This window comes from Strix aluco, chromosome 6 (assembly GCF_031877795.1).
Source record: "Strix aluco isolate bStrAlu1 chromosome 6, bStrAlu1.hap1, whole genome shotgun sequence".
NCBI lineage: Eukaryota > Metazoa > Chordata > Aves > Strigiformes > Strigidae > Strix > Strix aluco.
The window spans coordinates 22,344,583-22,367,785 of NC_133936.1; the positions used below are offsets into that span (position 1 = coordinate 22,344,583).

Genomic DNA, 23,203 nt, shown 5'->3' on the forward strand with positions numbered 1-23,203 from the left:
CCAGATGCTCTGGATAAGTATTACAACAGACATCTGAAGGGGAATATTCAGCCGCTGAATAGGTATGTGTATAATGTTTGTCTTCTGACGTTTGATCACAGAGAAATTTCCTTCTAGAGCCATTTGTTAACTGAAGCACTGGGCTCTGTCATTGACTGATGAGGGTTTTACCTGTTCTGCAGTCTTTAATATCTGGTTTTGTTCTTGAACCACTTGCATCTGCTACAGGAAAGTCATACCCAACTGAAAGCCAGGCAACTGACTTCCGTTTCTGAAACTGCTCCCTTATGGCACTGACTGTGGCTCCAGTGTTGGTTCTTGCCAGCTGGAGAGGCTCTTAAAGAGGGCAAGAATTTCCAGCTCTCAGTTGGTAAGGAGCGGGCCGCAGTGATGGAGAAGGAGCAAAGCAAAGGTGGTGCTTGGACCAGGGGAGGTTCTGTAGGCTTCGTGGAAAGTCCTCAGAGGTTGTCTGTCTTTATCTGGCCTGTATGCGTCAGTCAACAATATTCACCTGCTTTAGGCCTGGAAAAGGATAGTTTCTGCATGCTGCTGTGACCTTGGTGTAACAGCATTCCTCAGACCTCCTTCTTTCATCCCTCTTTGGTTTTGCAAGTGCTTCTCTCTGAAGCTGAAAAGATACCCCTGTAGGTAGAAGCTGATGTTGCAGTGGAGTAAATTCATCACCGTTTTGTCTTCTAAAGTAAAATTTGTGATTATGCCGTAGTTCTGGGTATTCTGAAGACTTCTGCTTTTCTTTGTGTTCCTGGCTGTAGGCATGGAGGCAGCAGTCACGCTCTTTGGGAGCCAGCCTGTGTGAGTAACATTTGTTTAGAGGACGATGACTGATATGCATGTCAAGAAAGTGACTGTCAGCCCAGGAGCTGAAAGGAGGTTCCTGCCTACAGAAGCTGCTACAAGTATCCTTCTGAGGCATTAGATCTGCTGACCTGACGTTTCCAGTCCCACTCTAAGTGAGCTATGGTCTTGGGCTGTGATACTTCCTCGTGTATCCTGGACATAGATGTCATGTCTAATTTGTTCTCAAGGAAAGGCAGAGTTTGATCTATAATTCCATGTAAAATTGGTAATTACCAAGTGGTCTCAATGCTTGCAAAGCCTTGCTGCAATTCAAGCACTGTACAGATAATGGACTGATGTGCATGATGAATGTTTTGGAGTGTATGCAACAGGGAAGTGCAAGGGTCTTAGCAGCGCACTGGTTGAGGGCATGTGGTGGGCTATAAATGCTTGTATTTGCTTGGGCGAACAAGCTGTATGGGTAAGTCTTCAAAATGAGTCCTACAGTGATTCCTACCTAGGGGTTTCCCTACCCTCTTCCATCTTCTTGTACTTCCTCTTGCCAGCCATACAGCTCCCCACAGTTCAAGTGCAGCAATGTTACACGCGGCTAATCTCTAACCCAGCTAGGTGAGAGACTGGATGTCACTTCCATTTGCGTTGGCAGACCGACATACTAGATACCATACTAAATTGCTTTTGTGCTTTTTCCACCGAGCTGTCTCATAATTCTCTATGCACACCAGAATGCTCAGTTTACTGCAGTACCTGGAGCAATGGGACAAGCTCTAAAGACGTATGGAAGAGGTGATCCCCAACAGGGCAGCGTGTTTGTGTCTAAGTTCTGCTGGGTGGGTTTTGGTGGTTGGGCTAGGTGCCTTCAGGAGCATCCATGTTGCTTCTTTGCTCAAGTCACACCCTCACATTGCCTGGTCACAGCTTATTTTAAAGGCAGAATGTCTTTCCTTTTGACTTTTTAGTTACAGTCCTAAACAAGAATTACTTGATGACTTAGGAACCATGTTTCTTTTAATTGTAAAAATAAAACTTATGGTCTACAATTGTGTAAAAAATCTTCTGTAATGATGTGATTATAACTCCTATGGGTTCCCAATTTTGGTTATTAGTTTCTGGTTTTATATGCTAATAGAAAGTACTAAACAAATTCAGAGCAAGGTCCAGTTTCTCTGTAATGTGGTAGTGGTTGTGGTGTGTGGAAAAAGTTGCTTTTATCCCAAGCAGCGTGCGCTGTGGATTTGTTAAATTACAAATAAATAAGCAAGACAACTCTAATGATCCCAAGGAGATGAGAAGGCATATAGCACTCCTAAACAGAAATACAAAGAGTAACAAATACTTGCCACTTTAAAAGCTTTAAGTAACTGTTATCTTACAAGTATTTTGTGACCTGCCAGGTCAGGTAAGTGCTTTGCCTGGTTTACAGCACTGGGAATTTGTCTCCTCCTGTTTTTTCAAACTCTAATGAAAAAAAGCCACTTGTTGTGTTACCATCTCAGCATTACCTACTTGTGGCATCTAATACCAACGACTGGGGGACAACATTACAGTGTCAGGCTCCTTCAAATATTCACCTGCCCAAATGTTTTTTGTGGGTTGTTTTTTTTGGTTTTTTTTAAACCCTCTGCTGTAGAGGTGGACAGTTATATACCAATACTAGGAGGGAATCACGTTTGTCATGTGTCCTTTGTGGGATCATTTGAAGTTGGAATGTGCAAGTTGCTGACAAAAATCTTGTAACAAGCTAAAAGAAAATAGGATTGTAACAGTTTCTTGTGTGTTTTGATGTACAAAATACACTTGCTTATGGATCCAAGGTGTAAATGATTCACAAATACCCAAGATACAAGGTTACTTCTTTTCTTTTGTTTGACACATGCTGCAGCATTTTCAATTGCTGTCAAAGGCGGTGCGCCAAAGCTGATGTGGTGAGCTTCCGTGGCTGGCCAGTAGCCGTATGTGCAACTCACCAACTTACATCGTGCTGCAAGGCTCCCTTCCCCGTCTGCTGTTTCTGGCAGCATTTGGGTGATCCGCTAGCAAATCCTATTATTTGTTAATAGGATTTGTTCTTGCACTGCTTTGTCCGATGGCTAATTGTTTATCATGCATTAGGAGTACAATGAGATGCCAGTCAGCTGTGTTATGAGCCTTTTGTGTGCAAGACTCATTGTTTGCCTGTAATGGTGGGTTTTGCTTTGGGAAAGCTTCAGTATGGAAGGCAGAAAACAAAGGCTCCACATTTCAAACACTGCAGTATATCCCACACTCTGGTAGGCGCTAGTTTCCCCGGCTCCCCAATAGATGGTGGTGACGTGGAGGGTCAGTAAGCTCACCTGGAGGGCTGTGTGCTTTGCTGCAGCTGCTTTCCAGATTGCCTGTCTGACTCACTGAAAGAGTGCCCTGCGGAGGTGGCAATCAAACAGGAAAGCATTAAGAAAATTCAGAAATAATTTGAAATAGAATAGAAAGATGAAGGTGAAAAATGTACAGAAAAGCTTGGGAGCTAGTGAGAACTAGCTTTTTTTTCTTTGTTGAATGTTTTGATCAGTCTGGATGTTATTTAATGATCATACAATGCAGGTAGAAACTAATTCTCAAAAGGGGTCTGCCTGAGATGGTTTTTGAGGTTTCAGGCTTGGGCATTTGTAATCTTTTGCTGAAACACTTCTTTCAGAAAAACTAATCCATAATAATTCTTTTGAATTATAGCTATCCTAATAGGCTTTTTAAATCCCTTTTCTCAGAAAAGAATACTTTTTAAGAAATACTAAAGTCAGCTTTCCAAAGCAGAATCTGAATGTTGTCCTGTGATGGCTTAACTTGAGCTTCTAGAGAGTTCACACTCAGGTTTGCTTATGTCTCAGTTTAGTGATGCTGTGCTGATGGAGTGAGTTGGATCAGGTCACTGATCCAGCTGAAAACTTGATGCTTTTCTGGGGAGGTGGGCAGGGATAGTCTTCAGTTTCTCGAAGCTCTAATCTGCTCCTTCTGTGGCTGCAGTAGAGGTGGCAGGGTGGGACGAGTGTGAGGAAGCCTGAGCGGTTTGGGTGGCTGCCACTGCTCAGGGTGCTGTGCCTGGGCAGGTGGGGATGGCTCAGGGGAGCCTGCCCTGTCCTGGCTTAGTTGGATCTAGCTGGAAACTCTAGCTGTGAATTTTGAACAGTCCTTATGTTCTTAAGTAATCTCAATTTAAGGATAAAATAGGCAAAATAATTTCTTGTGTAGTATGGTTGCATGCTTCTTCAGAAATAGGCTTCCTGAATATCTACATGTATCTGTTATCTTTTTGTATTGGAAGCTAATTAGAAAGAAACTGAGGAACTAGGTTTTTGTACCAGTTAGGAACAGGGTTTTGTTCTGAGTTTGTGTGAAGCATCTGGAAAGAAATAAGGCTCTAATTCTTGTAGCTGAGCAGTTAGACTATATGCTGAAGTTTGATTGTATATACACACACATATATAACATGTACATATACATAAATATATAAATATATGTGTCATTACATATGCTTTATATGTGTATGCATGTTTCTGTGTACATATATACAGATGCTCACACACATATAAAAAATACAGTGAATGAATATCATTATGATTGTCTTGTGTGACTAATATCTGCCAGCCAGGATGAAAATTGGTTCATGTTGAAGTTCCCTCAAAAGGTTTGATGATTTTGTGACCTAGCTCTTGGAATGAAAGCTTAACCTCCAAGTCAAACCAACCATCTCTATTTCAAGTACTTGCAGAAGTACAACCATCCTACTGTGAGGTATCCATGACCTATTCCCTGTTCAAAGGGAACAGTCTTCACCAGAAGAAAGATTTAGTGTGAGCTTTCATCTCATAGCAGGCAAGTTCCTTAAACACATTCTACCTCCTGATATAGGGAGAAATAGGATTTGCACCAGAGCTACGGGTTTGTCAGTACAAGTGAGGGACATATTTAAATCCTCTCTGTCGTATGCCATGACAGCCCACCAGCAGTGGAGGAGCTAAACTCCCAAGAGGACAAAGAGGAAGCTTACAAATACTTAAATACTTTGTGGTGTGTGCTTTTCTTTCAAGACCTGAAGTTTGTGCCTCTCCCAGGTAGCCTGATGACAGTGTTCAGGAATAGAGCATGCCTCTAAATGGTGCAGGCAGGCTGGGTCAGTTATTCAAATACAAATGCACACTTGTAGCAGATGGGCGGAGGTTTGGGCATTGTGGTCATGCAGCATCTGCCCTTGCTCAGGGACTGGTTGCAGAACCCGTGGAGGAAGGCAGGAGGGTGGAATCCTGGAACCAGACAAGCACTGAAACATTTTGAGGATTTATATTATTTTTTTAATGTTCCATTGAATGTAAAGCATCTTCTTTCTTCTTTCAAAAAATGCATGTTAACCCAACATAACTTAATGAGTTCTTGTTCTAGGTGAACAATATAATTTCTCAACGTTTCAGTCACCTTTTAATATTTTCCAGGAAGGCATTGCTGAACTGTCCAGTTCTGTTCTGTGACTTGCTACAGTCTTTTGTGATAGTTATCAGATGGACTGATTGTTGTTAGAGTGATCACTAGGGATTTTTAGCTACATCCTTCATTATTTTGCCTCCTGGTAGTAAATAGATCAGAGTAAGAAAAATAAATTAGAATGGAAGAGGGCATTGATGAGACAAGCTATCACTTAATGACCAGAACTACCACAGAGGAACCTGAAGGAGTAGCATTGGCTTTCTAGTGGACAGAGTTATGTTATTTATCAAAATGATTGCTGAGGCTTTTACTTTTTTAGACAATTGCTTTGAGCCACTTAGCAACTTCTGGGTCATGTCCACGTGGCAGGTAACTGCAGCTTCCTTCTGCATCTTGGAAGCTGCCTTTGTGAATGAAGGAGAGCTCCATTAAGAGTGTGTGTACGTGCCAAGAGGACGGTGGATGGTGTGCCTTGGCTACAGCTTTAATGTAGACGTGGGTATTGCTCACAATTTTTATTTTTATTTTTTTTCTTGCTCCCATATTGAAAATGTGACCAAAGTAAAAGATGAAGTAATGGTGCAGGGCCTGGTGGGTTAGAACAGTCATTGTATTAGGGTGACCTACTGCGATTTAAAAATTAAATTGTCAATCTTCCCTTTCTATCTATGCTTTCTTCCTGCCCTTTTCTCTGTCCAGCATTTAATCCCATTTGGGCCATGCGTCTTTTCATATGTAGATGTTTTATGGCTGGCTCTTGGCTTTGTCCCAGATTTGCTGAAATAAAGGGACGTATCAGCTCTATATTTTAGAAGGTGGCAGAGGGGAGTAGGAAACAAATCTATAGGGTCAGGAGTGGCTGGGAAAGGATGCATTGGAATTGACTGTTTATTCTTACCCAGTGCAAGAAGTAAAGGACCAGAAATGAAACTGGCGAGTGACAAATTCAAAATGAAGGGCGATGGTTGTCTTCACAGAGTCTGAATTTACACTGGGGAGCTCTGCCACAGAATGTCAGAAGTGTATGCATGGGCTCAGTGAGCTACTAGTGTATCTTGGGGAGGCAGGGGCAGCTCTTTGGGGACTGCCGCATGCAAAGATGCCTTTTTTCAGTCTAGAGAGTCACTAAGCCATAGCTTTTTAAAAGTTGGGAGAATATTTTTATCTCCACTGACCTTTAGCAGTGGGCTAGAATTTTTGAGACCTGAATTTTTCAACTGACCCTGACTCATGTATCCTGATTTTACTGTGTGCAAAAAGGGTGAGAGTGATACCTTCAGCATTGTATCATCCATACCTTCTACAGCCTTGGTGATACTGGTGGAGGGCAGCTGAGAGGAGGCACTGTGTGTGAGACTTGGGGGGACTAGAGTGCATCTCCCCTTCCCTTCCCTTCCCTTCTCCCTCTGCTTCATCTGCGCTTGGAAAGTTACAGAGTGACTAAACCCTTTATTTTTAGACATTACAAAGAAAGAAAGCATTAGACAGCTGGCTGCAAAAATACTTATTTGTGACCTTTCTCTACACTTGTGCAGTTCTTGTTGCTATTCTGGAGAGAGCATGCAGTTCCTCCCCGTTTCATCTCTTTGGACTTACAGAGTTTCAGGAGAAACTGAAATGCTTATAACTTTATGCATATATAAAAGAAAAATAAATAAATAGTTTCTATGTTTGGAAAACATGGCTACTTCTGTTTATAAGCTGCTAGCCATGTTTGTGTCCCATTTTCATATTAACTAACTGGACAAGCAACAGGAGCGCTGCTGGTAGAGGCTGCCCTGGGGTATTTCCATATTGGTGGCTGAACATCGTCTGCTCCAGTCAGTCCTGTTATGAACTAACCTACAGCTTGAGCTGGACGCCTCCCTAACCTTTCCACTTGTGAGAGAAAGGATTAAATAGGTTTACCAGCTCAGTGAGGCAAAAAGGATTTAGCAGTATGTGTGAATAGGGGCTGAAATTGGGGCTGTGGTCAGTGGGGTCTGGCCTGCAGCTTGTGATGGGAGCTAGCAGGTGTGCAAAGGTAGCTCAAACCATACAGATGTTACTGGTTGTGATTTTTGTGATTGGAGCAAAATCTCAGGAAAAAAGGGGGTATTTTTGACTTTGCACAATGGGGAGATGTGACTTTTAGACATGTATGTTCAGTGCAAAAAAAAAAAAAAAAAGGCAGGACAATATAAATGTGAGAAATCCATCTACAAAAAAGAAAGTTTTACAATAACTGAATGGTATGGGTCAGTCATATTAATCGTGTTCCTTAAGAGTAACTGTAGGACAGAGCATTTTGTAATACTACTGTTGAGTGATGAGGATAATTAGTTTTATTTACTTAAAATGGTGTATGTTAGCACTGCACTAACTGGTAAGCCTGCAAGCTGAAATACAGGTACTAAATCCTTTTTTTATCACAGTTACCTTTCACTGTTGAGTGAAGTGAAACTTTCTATTACGTGAAAGTACTCTTAGATGGAAGCCCTTGAGTCCCTTATTTCCTTCAAGCAGATTACTGTGACCAAATATTCTCTAAAGCTGATCTGTATAAAATCATTTTTTACTTACAGAGCATCCAAAGTATGAAAAAACACTTGATGCTGAATGCAGTTTTGTTAGGATAGTATGCTGAATTTATAGGGCACTTTGTTTCCAAGCTGAAAAATTACTAAACCCTTTTTGAAGGTGAAGCATTGCGCTCGCAAGCAGAGATGGAGCAGTTTTATACAGCTGATAATGCGTATGTGTCAGTTCTCCTATTGCCTCGACTGTTACAGGTGTAGTGCTATTCTGTAGTTTGCCTTTTATGTCCATCTTTGATATATTAAAGAAAAGGCTGTTTTCTGTCAAAAAGCAAAAAAATGCATGGGAGTGGTACTGTAGCATTACAGGGGCTGTGGCAGTACTTGAGTACTAGCAACTGACATTCCAGCAGGTTATCTGGGCCGATGAGCAAGCCCGATAGAGCCTACATGTAGCGATGTGTTGGCTTCTGCCACCACTGGCTTCTAGGACTCTGCCCACGCTAGATCCTAGCAAATACCTTCACTCAGTAAAAGTATTGGATAGTGCTTCCTTATTTTAGATGAGCAGTTTCTCATTCCACACCATTAGTTCCATCAGCCCTCAGCGGCACTGCAGGCTGCTGCCAGCCGTGCTCCCCAAGGTCCAAGTATTGTAATAGATGTGTTTTCTACTGCCAGCTTGACATGTACTTTGATTTTTGTTATAAGGGATGAGCAATACCCTTTGTTGTAGGAAGGATTTCAAATAGACTCCCAGCTCTGTGTTTAAGAAATAGCAGGACATTGGTGATGGATGTGTGGGTTGGTTTGGGGTTTTTTTTTTTGGTTGGTTGGTTGGTTTTGGTTGTTTTTAAAGACTTTTAGTGAAATTTAGAATACTTTGTAGAAATGCCGAGGTCAAAAACATCTTTGCTTGTTGGTAAGGTTTCTCAAGTCAAAACATTAACAAAAAGCTTTCAAAACCTTGAGGAAAAAAAAAAGCAACCAAACCCAAAGTACTGATTTTCCAGCAATCTTTTTTTCCCCCTGTAAATGCTGTCTATTAATTTGAGCCAAAGAAAGACAAAACCTCACTAATTCAGTAAGCTGAATTCTCTCACAAGCTGCTTAGCTTTTATTTTTTGGAAACACATGTGGGTTCACACAGAATAGTGCTTAGTTTGTATAATTTGATGGGAGGTATGGGATAATGATGCTGGTGTGGAAATAGCAGCTAATGCATCTCTAACAAGAAAAGAAGGAAAAGCATTAGACCTCTCAGATGAAAGATAGATGCATATGGGTGCTTTTCTGCAGTCATTTCAGGAGGCTTGGGAATAGGTCCCCCTGAAAGGGTTGACTCTGAGCTCTCCTGCACGCTGTCCTCTTGAGACAGCACTTGTGATTTTCCCCAGCAGAAGGCTCTTGTACCAGGTTATGTGCTGGGCTTCTTGCTTGGGCCGGCAGGTTCTTACCTTTGGAAGGGTTTCATTGTGGGAGTTGTGACACATTTCCCAGCAAAAAATTTTAGTGAAGTTAGCTTTCCCATATAGCTACTGGATGAGGTTAACTGGGTTAAGACCCCGACTGTGCTTTGGATGTTACATTCTGATGGCCCTTCCATAGCAGAAGGTATTGGGAAACATAAAGCCAAAATCAGTGCTGGGATAGGTATACTGCAGTGACTACCCTACTTACCTACTGAATTTGTCCTAGGACTGTTAAGATTTTTCTTTTTTTGAATTAGTAATACAAGCAACTTCTGAATTAAGTAGGTCAGCTACAGAAAAATAACCAAACGAATTCAGCAATTGTTTTTGTGTGTCGTGGCAGTAGATCTGTTGAGCGTCTGCTCAGAAACAAGCCTCTTCTGTTTTCACTCATCCTTGTCGTTAGAGCAAATTTAGATTGTTTCTGTTTAAAACCAGCAAGCAATGTCCAACAAGATAGACAATTGTAATCATAAATCCCTGGAACAATCTGTGTTTAGAGTGCATAAAGTAGATGAGCTGGTAAAATTTGTTCTGGATCAATCTTTCAAAAAGGGAGCCAGACTCTTCAAAACAGATTTGGCCACCTCTTTAGCACAGAGAGGAATTTTTACTGGTTTTAAGTGCCTTCCCTGGTATTTGTAAATATACTGATAGGAAACTATGAGATTTGATGGACATACTTAATTTGCAGGAATAGCTTGCTTGGGGGTTTATTTGTTATGGAGCTCACAGTTGGCGGTGTTAGCAACATGAACAGTCTTTTATGCAAGGACTTTTTGAACTATGCTTGTGTCCAAGTGAGAGTTTTTACCAGGTTCACAGAGATGCTCTTTGTATGTAATCAGAGTATAGCACTTATCTTCAAGTATAATGAACTCTAGTTTGAGCTAACTCAGAGATGCTCTGCACACTTCACATTCACTGTAGTTTTCTCAGATTTCTCCATGTAGATGCATCCTCAGCACAAGAAGAGGAGATTCAAATTCTCGTTGTGCACTGGCAAGCAATTAACTCAAATCTCTTTGTGGACATGAAAGGCTAAAGCAAAAATGCATATTCTCAGTGTTCATGGGGCTTTGTAGCCAGGGTTCTGCCTGATGGCTTCATGAAATTTTTAATCTGTTAGCACAGATCATGTAGCAGAAGTCTTCAGGGTGATTTTATGCAGATGCTTTGTGCCAGGCTGAGATACCTTCTCAGAAAATACATTGTTGGTCAGGGGGTAGATGGGCTACTTAAGTTTTGGGCTGTAATAAGAGGCGTGTCTGTTGGTCTGTAACGTGACCTACTTTTGATAAAAATGAAAGACAAAAGGGAATGGTTCAAGCTGTGATCAACAAACATTTTAAAAAAAGTGTGAAAGGTACACTAGCTTAGCTCTTCTTTCTTGCACTGATGAAGATTTGCAAGTGGGCTTCCGTATTAAGTTGGCCACAACATAAAGTTGTTTAAGTGAGAGAAAAAGCTTTCTGTGCTTGAAACTTGTCAAGGAAAAAAAGATTTTCTAATTTGGGCAAAGATTTTACAGAGCCTGTTAGCTGTTAAAATGTGTTACACCTAGACAGAAAAAGTCATTGCTTTAACAGTGACTCAGGAGGAACAAGAAGGTTGATGCAAAACTAAGAAATTACAGTAATAGGGCAGAAACTGAAATGAATTCAGTCTTTGCTTGCAATCCTTTTGGAAGGGCTTCAAGGTCAAGGAGCAGACAGGTCCCTTGCCTCAGTGCATGTAGTTTGAAAGCTTTAAATTAAAAATTTAACAGATTTCAGAAACCTTGTTGACATACAACAGCATTTAAAACATACTGCATGTGAATGGCAGGACATCTTATTAAATCTGATAAATTAAAAAAACAATCTAAGCTTATTTCATTGGCAGTTATTCCTGGGTTTGGGGCCTAGTAAGACTTCTTGCAGCTCCATGCCTCATGATGGTGACCTATTTTAGGTATGCCAGTTTTAAATGCAGAAGTGTAAAACACCCTTTTTCATCTATGTCAAAGAACCTCGTCTTGATTTAGGTTCTCTTGAGCAGATAATCTTGTCCTTATCCTTTTGTAAAAACAGTTGGGCGTGAGTTCAGTAGCTTTTATTGCAGATTATATTGAGACAGTATAGTAAAATCAAGGATCAGATAGTAAGTTGTTATCCTTCTGCCGTAGGGAAAACAAAAAGAAAATTTATAGCAGACATTTTTGTTCATTCAGTCTGTTGCTTCCCCATTCCTGGGCCCCTTTCTTATCAGTTTATGGGGTTTGAGTTTGAGAGAGGGGAGAGAGTTGTGGAGTTTGGGTTTTTTGGTGGTGGTGGTGTTTGTGCATTTTTTTCTTTCTTTTGCTTATTTACCTCAGTAAAAATGCAGAAAGATTTATGGTTTTCAATTTCTGGATTCTTGCTGTCTTGTTCTACAGAGAATTTTGGTGAAATGAAGTGAGTTTCTAAATAAAGCAGAAACATCTGACAAATAAGCATTGCAAAGTAGTTACAATTTTATCACTTCAAAGGGCATGGAAAGGAATCCAAACCTGCTTTGAACTGGTTAATGTGTGACAGCTAACAGTATCAATTATTTTAAGACTGATACTTCTTAAATTGAAAGTTTAGAACAAGCCATTGAGTATTTTCTTAATATCTCCCCATAAGTTTTTTTTAAAAAGCATGTTTAATTGCATGAATCAAATATTCATTAGCTCTGTTAGCTTAATGTTTGGGGGGGAGGGGGGTTGGAGAGGTTTTGCCCTGTTTGGAAAGCCAATTCTTGCAGAATTTTTAGGCTGTTTAAAAAATTTGTAATCCCTATTTACTTGTTGTGGGCTCTGTGGTGGTTTGAGCATCTTCAAAGCTGCTGAGAAACTGTCAAACATGGATTTGCTAAAGGGCAGCCGCCGTGGTCAGCTCGGAAATGGCAAATGACCTGCTGGTATGGAAACACTACATTCATGTGCTATAGGAGGGCCCTTACAGGCATATTTCCAGTCCCCCAGATGATTCAAGAGTTGCTATATGTTAGTTTTTGACCAAATTCAGGGCAAAGATTATATGTTGCAGGTAGGACTGTTTGATTTGTAGTAAAATCCAGAGAATCCCACAAAAAAAAAAAAGGATCTTTTTACTTTTTTCCTCCTCCTTCATGTAATAATTTTTAAAAAAGTATTTATTTAATGCAGACTTTGCTAGTGCTAATGAACATCAGTGTCCAAGGATTATGAGGGTCAGTGCTAGCATTTCTAGTTAATTCTGGGATTAAAATGATGTAATTTGTCAAGATGAAAAGCAGTAAACTAAAAAGGTTACATGGTAATTAATTAGTAATGTTCAAATAGCCAGTAAAGGAGAACAGAAAGAGCTCTGTAAGTCAGTGGGGACATTTTCCTTACTCTTTTATTAGAGGCTATCTTATCAGCGATATTGCAGTTAAGTTTCCAGTTGATGTGCCCAGGACAGTGTGTGCTCATTGTGGATCTGACCTGTTCTTATTTCTAAAGAGAAACCTTTAACAGGGTGTTGAGTGCTCAGAAGGTGGAGCCAGCATATTTTTAAGCTGTAATTTTATGAACGTGAGGAATCGGACGTATAGTGTGGAGCAGTGGGAATGGCTTCTGAAGAGTCTGCGGATTTGGGGTTTTGTTTTCCCTGGGTTGATGGCCAGGTGGGATCCTTGTCTCCCTTTACGCAGCACTGTGCCCACTGCAATCACTGCAAAGAGCAAGTAGTGCCCAACTGATGTTTACTTTCCTCCACCAGGGCAAAGTTAATTTCTGTTTGGTTTTTTTTTTTTTTTTTTTTATTTTTACTTCTTCCTTTTCTACTTATTCACCTGTTGTAATAGTGGCTGTCTTTGCCTAGTTGGCCTTTGTTAAATGGCAAGTGGGAAACCCAAAATGGTACTTTTACTTGTTCAAATGTACATACTTCTGGTGAAATGGTGCGCTTTTTATGCTATAGGGGAGGTGGGGGATCGTTTTGCAAAGGATTTCTTGAACCTTTGTAGAGAAGAACTGATGTCTGAGTTTGGGGTGGAGTATGAGGGCTTGCTGTCACTGTTGTAAATAATCAATTCGAGAAAAACAGACAGGATGCAAAATGCAAACCAGCGCTCGCTTTCAAGGGGTATGGGACACTCAGAAATGCCTGTCATGGTCAGGCAGTCAGTGCAGTATTTATGGGCCTGCAAAGGCTGAGTGCTTTCCATTCTGGTGCTCTGCAGTAACCCACGTTATCTGAACTGGCTGGCTGTGGGCTTTTTGGTTTGGTTTTGTTTTTAAATGTGGCTTTAGACTGTGAATGAGGAAGCTGCCTTTAAAAAGGTTCTTGAATTCTGAGTTTAATTCCCTTGTTTATGTTGGTCTTTCATTTCTGGATCCAGAATAGATGGGGCTGCATTCGGCAAAAAATGCTTGTCCTTTAATTTCTGTGTAGTTGAATACCAGCTTTCAATTCAGCTGTACTGGAATCTGTTGAAAAAGAGATATTAGTGTGGTGTTTGTTCAGATTTACATGTTTTAAAGGGAAAAGCTGCCAATATACTTAATTCTGCTTTCCTTACTCTTTCACAATAGTTCTTCCCTCTTAATTGCAGTACCTTATGCAATAAATAGTCCCATGGGTTTCAGTAAGACTGCTTAGGGAATTGAATACCACAGCATTAGCAGAAATGGAAAAAATGAATAGTGCTTTTAAGAAGTGCAACATTTGGCAAAATGCTTATAGTTTGTACATGTATCAAACATTAATTCTGTTTTGTTTACTTATGAATCTATTTAAATTATTACAGAAAACTATCAGTGAGAACTATGTTAATGATGCTTTTTAGGGCACCTGGTGTGACATTTGGGATCCTATTGATTAAATTCTACTTTAAAATTCTATTTTAACTCTGAAAAACAATTTTTATACTGCAAAATAGAGTTTGAATTCATTAAATTTTTCTATGAAAAGTAAAAAAATATCTCTTAAATTTTACCAGTTCCACCAAAGGCAATCACATGGACATGTCTCATACACACTTGATTTGGTAGTCAGACCTGCTCAGTATTGCAAGCATATAAAACATTTCTGTTAAAATTGCTTTGTTTCTCCTGAGTGTCCTAATAGGAATTAATAATCCCTTGAGGGGATTTTTTTAAAGCTTTTTTCAAAAGTGGATAAAGACCACAAGAGAGTATCAGGAGAGAGACCTTTGAGTTTAAGCTTTTCTTGTCCCTTCCTCCCTGACATACCTGGCCAAGTTCATTCTGTGTTTTGCAGCTGTGTACCCCATACACATCCTTACTGTGGTTTTGCTGTCCTTGTGGACAAGCGCTGGTTTGGGTCACGTGCCCATTCCTCCAGTGCATGTGAAAAACATAAGCAGCAAAGGAGGAGAAATTTGTATTCCTGTTTAGAAAATACCAGATTGAAGCAGAAAATGTTTTGGTTTAGGTAATAGGTATAACATCAACATACAATTCTATTCTCTTTTTAAAATCTAGACAAACACTGTATCTGTGCTTTGTCCTGGATTTATCTAGGCTGTTCATTAGCAAGGCATGTCATTTGAAGAATGGCATTTAAGCAAGCCTAGCTGGTTTGCTTAGATAAATGAAGATCAGCTCAGCATGAAGCTTGTTGGAATTGCTCCTTGTGGAATTATTTTAACTGGGACTTTTTTTAATCTGCTTTTGAGTTTACTAAATTACTTTTATTTTTCTTTTAAGTTAGCATGTTTAGGGAACTGCCTTTCTATTGGAGTTATATCATGGCTATCTCATTCCTTCACTCAGCAGAAAAGCAAAACAGAAGTTGAAAGATACGTGTGTTTAAAAAAAAAAATCAACCAAACAAAAACCCCACACCCTCCAAACAAACAAACAAAACCTCCCAAATCAAGTCTTACTTCAAAGGAGATTGACTTTGCAAGTGCTCAGAAAATCCATCTGAAACTATTTTATTTTTATTTTTGTGTTTATTTAGTGAATGTTGCTTGATCTTGCTGTTGATGGTGAAGGCTGAGCTTGGGTTCCTCCGTGAATGCATGGAGCTGATGAAGAAGTTGTCTTTCTTTTATTTGTTTTTATTCCGCTTATAGCACTCCTCTGCCTTGCCTCTGCTTATAAGTGTTTCCCTATAGGGCCTTGTAAAATTAGGCCGAACACTGATTGACATCCCCTTCACTGTCTGTCTTAGGCTTGACTCTTGTCTGGCTCTATTTTCTTTTCAGGAAATTGTTCGAATTTCTTTAATGGAGAAGACTGGAATTTTGGGTGTTTTTCAGCTTTTTGATACAAAACATGGTCATAGATGTTAAGATTCTTAGCCCCTCTGTTACATGGCTAGAAGTGTTTTACAACTCCTTAGAATTAAAATCTAAATTTCTGAAATCAAACTCTATGAGCAGTTTGTTAGCTTCTTCAGCTACCTTTTTGGTTATCAGCTAACAGCGATGGCCAGCACTGTTTTGGTTATGTCAGTGTTGAACTAGAGAATACAATTCTCTCTTCTTTGTCATCTTATACTTTAAGTAATATACATGTTTCCAGTGTAGCTAGATTACAGTGTGTTTATATATAACATGTACAGAGCTTATATGCTTCTGTTTCATAAGCAGAAAACTGGACTGCTTTCTTCTCCAGCTCAGCAATGAAACTGGTATTGTCAAAGCTCTTAACCCTAAAGCAGGGATTTGACACCTGATGCAGTGCCATTGATGTAGTTGATGCTATGGAGCTAGCAGTGTGGTTGCAATCTGCAGCCAATCCAGATTGCGACCAAACTTTTACAGAATGTAGTAAGTTGTTTTTTTTTTTTTCTCTTACAACACACAAGGATCAAATAGTGAGTTCACTGAGACACTGCATGTGTCTTTGGATATATGGCTTCACACCCCCCTCGCAAATAGTCACCAAAATGATTTCAGGCTATTGAATTGTCTTTCATGGTATGGGATTGGTATCAATGTATGAAGAATGTTTCCTCGGAAAAACAGGGAAAACAAGGTGATCTGGCATCACCCATCTTTCTTTACCAAATGCTATTGCTATAACCACTGTAACTTTGCTTAGGACTTCTCTTTCATCAGCTGTGCTGTCTTAAACATAGTAGAAACAGCAGTTGTAGCTTAAAATGGTGCTTAAAATGGGGCTTGTATGTGGATAAGAATTCCATGATTTTTAGGAGCTTGTGGTCATTCACCTGTGTAAATGTGGAACTACTTCTTAACTACTCAATTAGTTGTTTTGGTCCCTGCTGGCAAATGAATTTTTAAGAAATGGAAGTTTTTTTAAGTGGAATCAAGAATTACATAGTTCAAAGATGGCAGAAGTTCATACTGTTCATATATGAATGTGATTCCTATACAGACTTTGTAGCTTTCATGGGGATTCCAGGGTTGAACTCATAGTTAATCATAGTTAGATTTAGTTTTTTATGAGTGGAATGGTGGTCTTTGAGTATGTAATACAAGCTCTGTAATTCATATCTAGAATGTATCAGAGACACCCAGTTTATAAACTGTATGAATTTATGGATTGGTGTTTGGATCTGTGACAGCTTCATGTTTTAGCAGAAGAGTTTGGAGGATGAGCAGTCTTTGAGGCATAGCTCAACACTGTTTAAACTTTATGGTTTAGAAAATTGTATTGACTGGGTAGCTTAAGTGCTTGCTGCCTTTAAGGACTTTGTTTGAATTTCCACTGTGCAAAAGGAGTCCTGAGGCAGTAGCTACTCTTGAAACTGATTTATGAAAAAGGCTCTATTTGGAGGAGAATATTATCTGCTCCTCATCTCTGCAAGCTGCCCTGCTCTTTTCATTAGTTGGTGCTTCTCTAGGAGGCATTCCTCTCATGTTTTTGTTCTATACTTATTTTTTTTTTCAACATGAAAGAAAATCCTCTGTTTTATGTGCTTGGAGGAGTTCCTTTCATCCTTCAGAGTGATGTTACTTATTTTGCAATGTAATTGCCTGTATGAGCTTGCTTTAGAGCTGTAAGGCTAAGTATTGTTTTTGTTGGCAGGGTTATAATGTTTGCGCATTTACCACATGTCATTGATTGATAACAGTAATGAAGTAAATAACCGAAGGATTTCACTTGTTTTCTTTTTTCATTCTTCTGTTTCTCACAGGTTCATTGCTAAACCATGTGCCTTAGGCCTTAAAGTCCAAGCCAATGGACCACAGAAAGCTCAACCTAATGCTATCCTGGAAAAAGTTTTCACAGCTATTACAAAGGTAGAGTATTTAACTAAAATATTTACCTTATAAAGTGGGATATGGCAATATAAATGATGTCTGAACATAACAAAGCTAGCTGTGAAAAGCAGTGCTGCATTCTTACAGCTAAAATCAGAACATACAAATGTCAAAGTTGTCATTGGTATGCCAGCTTGATCAGTTGTGCATCCCTTTGTGACGTCTCCTGTAAGCTTTTAATCAAAAAAAGTTGTTACAGAAACACGTTGTAGGTGCCATATGGCCACCTACTTTTTTTTGCTTCTTATCTTTTAGAAATTTCTACAAAATTGTTGGGGTTTTTTTGAAAAAAAGAGTGAATTGTGAGCCAGTAAGATTCGCCTTACTGTGTTTTCCATGAAACTGCAAGGCTACTCCTTCTAGGGGAACTGCCTGAGCACAGGGTGCTGATGGCTTGCTGGTGTCTCATCTTTTTACATTGTGATGAATGTCTTTTGAAATTGGGGGGTAGGGGAAGAAGCTAGAAAAGTGGGGTTAACTGCCTGAATAATGTTGTAGAGTTTACAGATTATTTCTGGTACAATACAAGTTTTTTCCCCCACCACTTAGGTTTCTGTCTCTACAGCTCTCACTGTATGACATCTCAACTATGTCATCCTGTCTGTGCTTTTGAAGCGTCCTATGCTTTCCTGTAGTAGTGAGGACTGATCATGTGTCCTTTAGCATCTCCTGAAGATCTTGGTGGTCAGCTGCTTTGTAGCAAAAAGGCCTGTAGGAACTTCCCAGTCCCACCTTGGCTTCAGGCTGCAGCTGGGCACACTGCAGGAAAGGCATCAGCATAAATTTCAGAGAGTATTAGAGTCATAGAGGGCAAACTTAGGTTCAGTGTCAAGGAGTGAATGTGCTGTGAATCTGTCTTGCTTGTGTGTCCTCCCTATTCTGAGATCACCATGGCACTTGGTGTGATTTTTGTCCTGTTTTCAGGGAGGGAATCACACATACCTTGTTTCTAAAAGCTGAGGCACATGTGCTCTTGCCCAGACTCAGCTGGAGGAAGAATGGGATTTTTGTTTGGTTGTTTTTTTTTTTTTTTTTTAATTTTTCCTTTCAGAATCTGCTAGTCTGACACAGTGCCTGAGTGTGTGAAGTGATCTAACTAATGCCCTGTGAGTCATGGTAGGAGCTGGCACACACATCTCCCAGTACCCAAGTGCACGGAGATGAGTGGGAAGAGCTCCAAAGGAAAGTATCTACTTTCCTGCAAGAGTTTGGTAGGGCTGTCTGGTAGCTGCTCTCAAAGAAACTGTCTAATTTAGCTAGCTGCCTTTTTTGAGTCACGTGCAGCAGTTCTCTCTAGTCAAATTCCCAAGAGCTGCATCAATCATTTAGTTTTTCTAAAGTTACAGAGAAATGGCTTTTCTTAACCTTCCATTGAGAAACTAATGGCTACTTTGGGTAACTAAAAAACTGGGGTTTTTAACATGGATGGCAAATATTTCACTCTTCTCTTGTCTCATCATTTCCCTTCCCCTTCCTTCTTGTCTTTTTCTGGAGGCTGATAGATGAAACTTCAGCCTGATGAAAGCTTTGCTGTTTTACCTCTTGCAACATTTAAAAAAGTCTTTATCATGACAGCTCTTGTATCTCATTCAATGTATGTAACTGGCTTGCAGAAATAAAGCTAAAGCTCCAGAAAACAGATTGTCCAAAAGCTTTTTCTGTTTCTTTAAAAGAGAATGTGATCAGGAGAAATATATAAATAGCCCTCATACAGTATTGTACATGTAGAAAACTGCTCTTCTCCGTAAAGTGGTCAGATTAAGGACAGACTCATCTTCTTTTGCCTTACCTCTGCACTGTTTTGCAGCCGCTCTAATGGAGTGAGAGTTCCACATTTGCTGCTTTTGGAGAATAATTGTGTGTAGCTAATTTTACAGAAAAAAATTCTCTCTCCCTGTTGTCAAGGTGATTTTCCTATTGCAGTTGTCACTTTGTTTAATGACCTCATTTTTAAACAGTAACATGCACAAACATGGGAATAGATCTTCTTTCCATGTCAGTCAAACAATCTTCACTGCTGCAGCAGTCAATAGGACAAAGATCCTGAATCAGGAGGATGGAACAGGCATAGCATGTGTCAGGCAGGGGGTTGTTTGTAAGCCCCACTGCTCAAGAAATTCATGGCATTCTATCCCTACTTATTATCACTTTACAAGTTTCAAGCAAGTTTTCATCCCATTTTCCCCTTTAAGTTTCTTATTAGTAATAACCTGCATGCAATATTACAGCATATGTCCTTCTATATTAATAATAGTCTCTGTAAATGTATTTTGATGTGGATCTGCCAGCAGAGATTTCTGTGAAAGTAATTTTATTTCTATGTATCCATGTGTCTAAAAGGTAGCCTCTAAGACACTGAGAGGCAATTACAGTGATTCTAAATTTAAAGTGAAGTTACTGCAGTTGGTCAAAGAAATAATTTTTATCCTTCTCTGTTATGTAGCATCCAGATGAGAAGAGGCTGGAGGGCCTCTCCAAACAGCTGGACTGGGATGTGCGCAGCATTCAACGCTGGTTTCGACAAAGACGCAACCAGGAAAAGCCCAGCACTCTTACGAAGTTCTGTGAGAGCATGTAAGGATGAACGTTCTCTTCTTGAGTCTTATTTAGTCTTTGTCCTTACCAGTTTTCCTCCTTGTTCTTCAGGAGTATTTTTGTAGAGGGGTAGAAGATGATATGAATTGGTAGAATATAACTTCTTGAATGAGAAAAACAATCATCTTTCTACTGAAGTAGTCAGATTGTACTTGTCTTGTACTTTCAATAGTGAAAAGCTTTCAGAAATCATGTGGTTGTGATTCTGTACTGTCAGGGTGCCAGCCTGATCCTTTGAGACAAATCACTTGGTGTTAGGGTGGGAAGCTGTCTTCACAACACAACTTTTAGCTATACAAACTGGCAGAGACCTGAGGTAGAGAAGTAAAGATAAAAGCCGATTGGGTTGTTAAACCCCTTTTTTGTTTTTTCTCGTCCCACGCTTATCCCCTTTACTAGCCCATTTCCTTGGGTGCACTGAACTCTGAGAAGCTGAAGGCTCCTATGCTTTCTTTAGAAAGTTATTTTTCACCTGGCAGGGTTTACTTCTAAGGAAACTTTCCCAGCACCCAGCTGCTCTTCAAACTGGTTATTTACGAAAAGGTCGTTTTTCTAATTAGACTCCATTGTTTCTAGTATCTGAGTTACATTTCCATGCCAGCTGGATGGAACATATTAATACTTAATCTGCATTGAAAGAGCATGGAAAATTAAATCTACTTCAAATGTTGATGTGTTTTTCTTAAAGGAGGACTGATAGACATTGAATTCGTAACAAAACACAAAAAACACCACTAGTTTATTTGAAAGACTCATTAATTCCAAGATATAGCCCTTTGGTATTGCTGGATGTTGTTCCTTTGATGTGGAAGGTCATGCATTTAAGGCAAATTTTACATGCTCCAAATCAAGAGACTTGGCAAATATTGCTGAGGTAGAATCACAGAACCGTCTAGGTTGGAAAAGACCTTGAAGATCACCTAGTCCAACCATTAACCTAACACTGACAGTTCCCAACTACACCATATCCCTCAGCGCTATGTCAACCCAACTCTTAAGCACCTCCAGGGATGGGGACTCCACCACTGCCCTGGGCAGCCCATTCCAATGCCTAACAACCCGTTCTGTAAAGAAATGCTTCCTAATATCCAGTCTAAACCTTCCCTGGTGCAACTTGAGGCCATTCCCTCTTGTCCTATCGCTTGTTACTTGGTTAAAGAGACTCATCCCCAGCTCTCTGCAACCTCCTTCCAGGTAGTTGTAGAGGGCGATGAGGTCTCCGCTCAGCCTCCTCTTCTCCAGACTGAACAACCCCAGTTCCCTCAGCCGCTCCTCGTACGACGTGCTCCAGACCCTTCACCAGCTTCATTGCCCTTCTCTGGACACGCTCGAGTAATTCAATGTCCTTTTTGTAGTGAGGGGCCCAAAACTGAACACAGTAATCGAGATGTGGCCTCACCAGTACCGAGTACAGGGGTAAGATCATTTCCCTGTCCCTGCTGGCCACACTATTTCTGATACAAGCCAGGATACCATTGGCCTTCTTGGCCACCTGGGCACACTGCTGGCTCATATTCAGCCGGCTGTCAATCAACACCCCCAGGTCCCTCTCTGACTGGCAGCTCTCCAGCCACTCCTCCCCAAGCCTGTAGCGCTGCTGGGGGTTGTTGTGGCCGAAGTGCAGCACCCGGCATTTGGCCTTATTGAAACTCCTACAGTTGGCCTTAGCCCATCGCTCCAGCCTGTCCAGGTCTCTCTGCAGAGCCTCCCTACCCTTGAGCAGATCAACACTCCCACCCAACTTGCTGTCATCTGCAAACTTACTGAGGGTGCACTCGATCCCCTCGTCTAGATCATCAATAAAGATGTTAAACAGGAGTGGCCCCAAAACCGAGCCCTGGGGGACACCACTTGTGACCGGCTGCCAACCAGATTTAACTCCATTCACCACAACTCTTTGGGCCCGGCCATCCAGGCAGTTTTTTATCCAGCAAAGCGTGTGCCCATCCAAGCCACAAGCAGCCAGTTTTGCCAGGAGAATGCTGTGGGAAACGGTGTCAAAGGCCTTACTGAAGTCAAGGTAGACAACATCCACCGCCCTTCCCTCATCCAATAAGCAGGTCACCCTGTCATAGAAGGAGATGAGGTTTGTCAAGTAGGACCTGCCTTTCATAAACCCATGCTGACTGGGCCTGATCATCTGGTTGTCCCCACATGTGTTGTGTGATGGTACTCAGGATGAGCTGCTCCATCAGCTTCCCGGGCACCGAAGTCAAGCTGACAGGCCTGTAATTTCCTGGATCATCCTTCTGACCCTTCTTATATATGGGCGTCACATTGGCCAATTTGCAATCTGTCAGGACCTCCCCAGTCAGCCAGGACTGCTGGTAAATGATGGAAAGCAGCTTGGCGAGCACCCCAGCCAGCTCCTTCAGCACCCTCGGGTGTATCCCATCCAGTCCCATAGACTTGTGTATGTCTACATGATGCAGTAGGTCACTGACTATCTCCTGGAATACGGGGGAGTTGTTCTCCCAGTATCTGTCTTCTAGCTGAGGAGACTGGATTCCCTCAGTACAACTGGTCTTGTTATTAAAGACTGAGGCAAAGGCGGCATTAAGCACCTCAGCCTTTTCCTCATCACTTGTTACCATGTTTCCTCCTGTGTCTAGCAGAGGATGGAGGTTCTCCCTGGTCTTTCTTTTGCTGCTCACATACTTATAGAAACATTTCTTCTTGTCCTTGATTGCTGAAGCCAGATTAATTTCCAGCTGGGCTTTAGACCTCCTGATCGTCTCCCAAGGGATCCTGTCAAGCAGGTGCCTAATCAAGACAAAGTCAGCCCTTTGGAAGTCCAGGATGTGAGTTCTGCTTCCCCCTCTCCTGGCCTCTCTAAGAATAGAGGCTATTATTTCATGATCACTGTGCCCTTGTCGGCCTCCAACCGCCACATTGTCCACCAGTCCTTCTCTGTTCACAAAGAGGAGATTCAGCAGGGCACCTTCTCTGGTCGGATCACTCACCAGGTGCGTCAGGAAGTTGTCTCCCACGCATTCCAGGAATCTCCGGGACTGGTCCTGCTCTGCTGTGTTGTATTTCCAGCAGTTGTCTGGGAAGTTAAAATCTCCCACAAGAATAAGGGCAAGCGATCGTGAGATTTCTCCTAAATGCCTA

The 23,203-nt window shown here is 40.9% G+C and overlaps 1 protein-coding gene across 3 annotated transcripts in view; it reads left to right on the forward strand.

Moving 5' to 3' along the window:
* CERS6 (ceramide synthase 6) overlaps nt 1–23,203 on the forward strand; it is a 135,668-nt gene that overhangs the window by 23,046 nt on the left and 89,419 nt on the right. For all 3 annotated transcript variants that reach the window (XR_012623786.1, XM_074829024.1, XM_074829025.1), the window contains exons 2-3: nt 17,368–17,473; nt 19,938–20,068. Coding sequence is in view for 2 of the 3 variants with exons in the window: in XM_074829024.1 (XP_074685125.1) it covers nt 17,368–17,473; nt 19,938–20,068 (237 nt within the window). In the remaining variant the exon portion in view is untranslated. The remainder of the gene's footprint in view (nt 1–17,367; nt 17,474–19,937; nt 20,069–23,203) is intronic.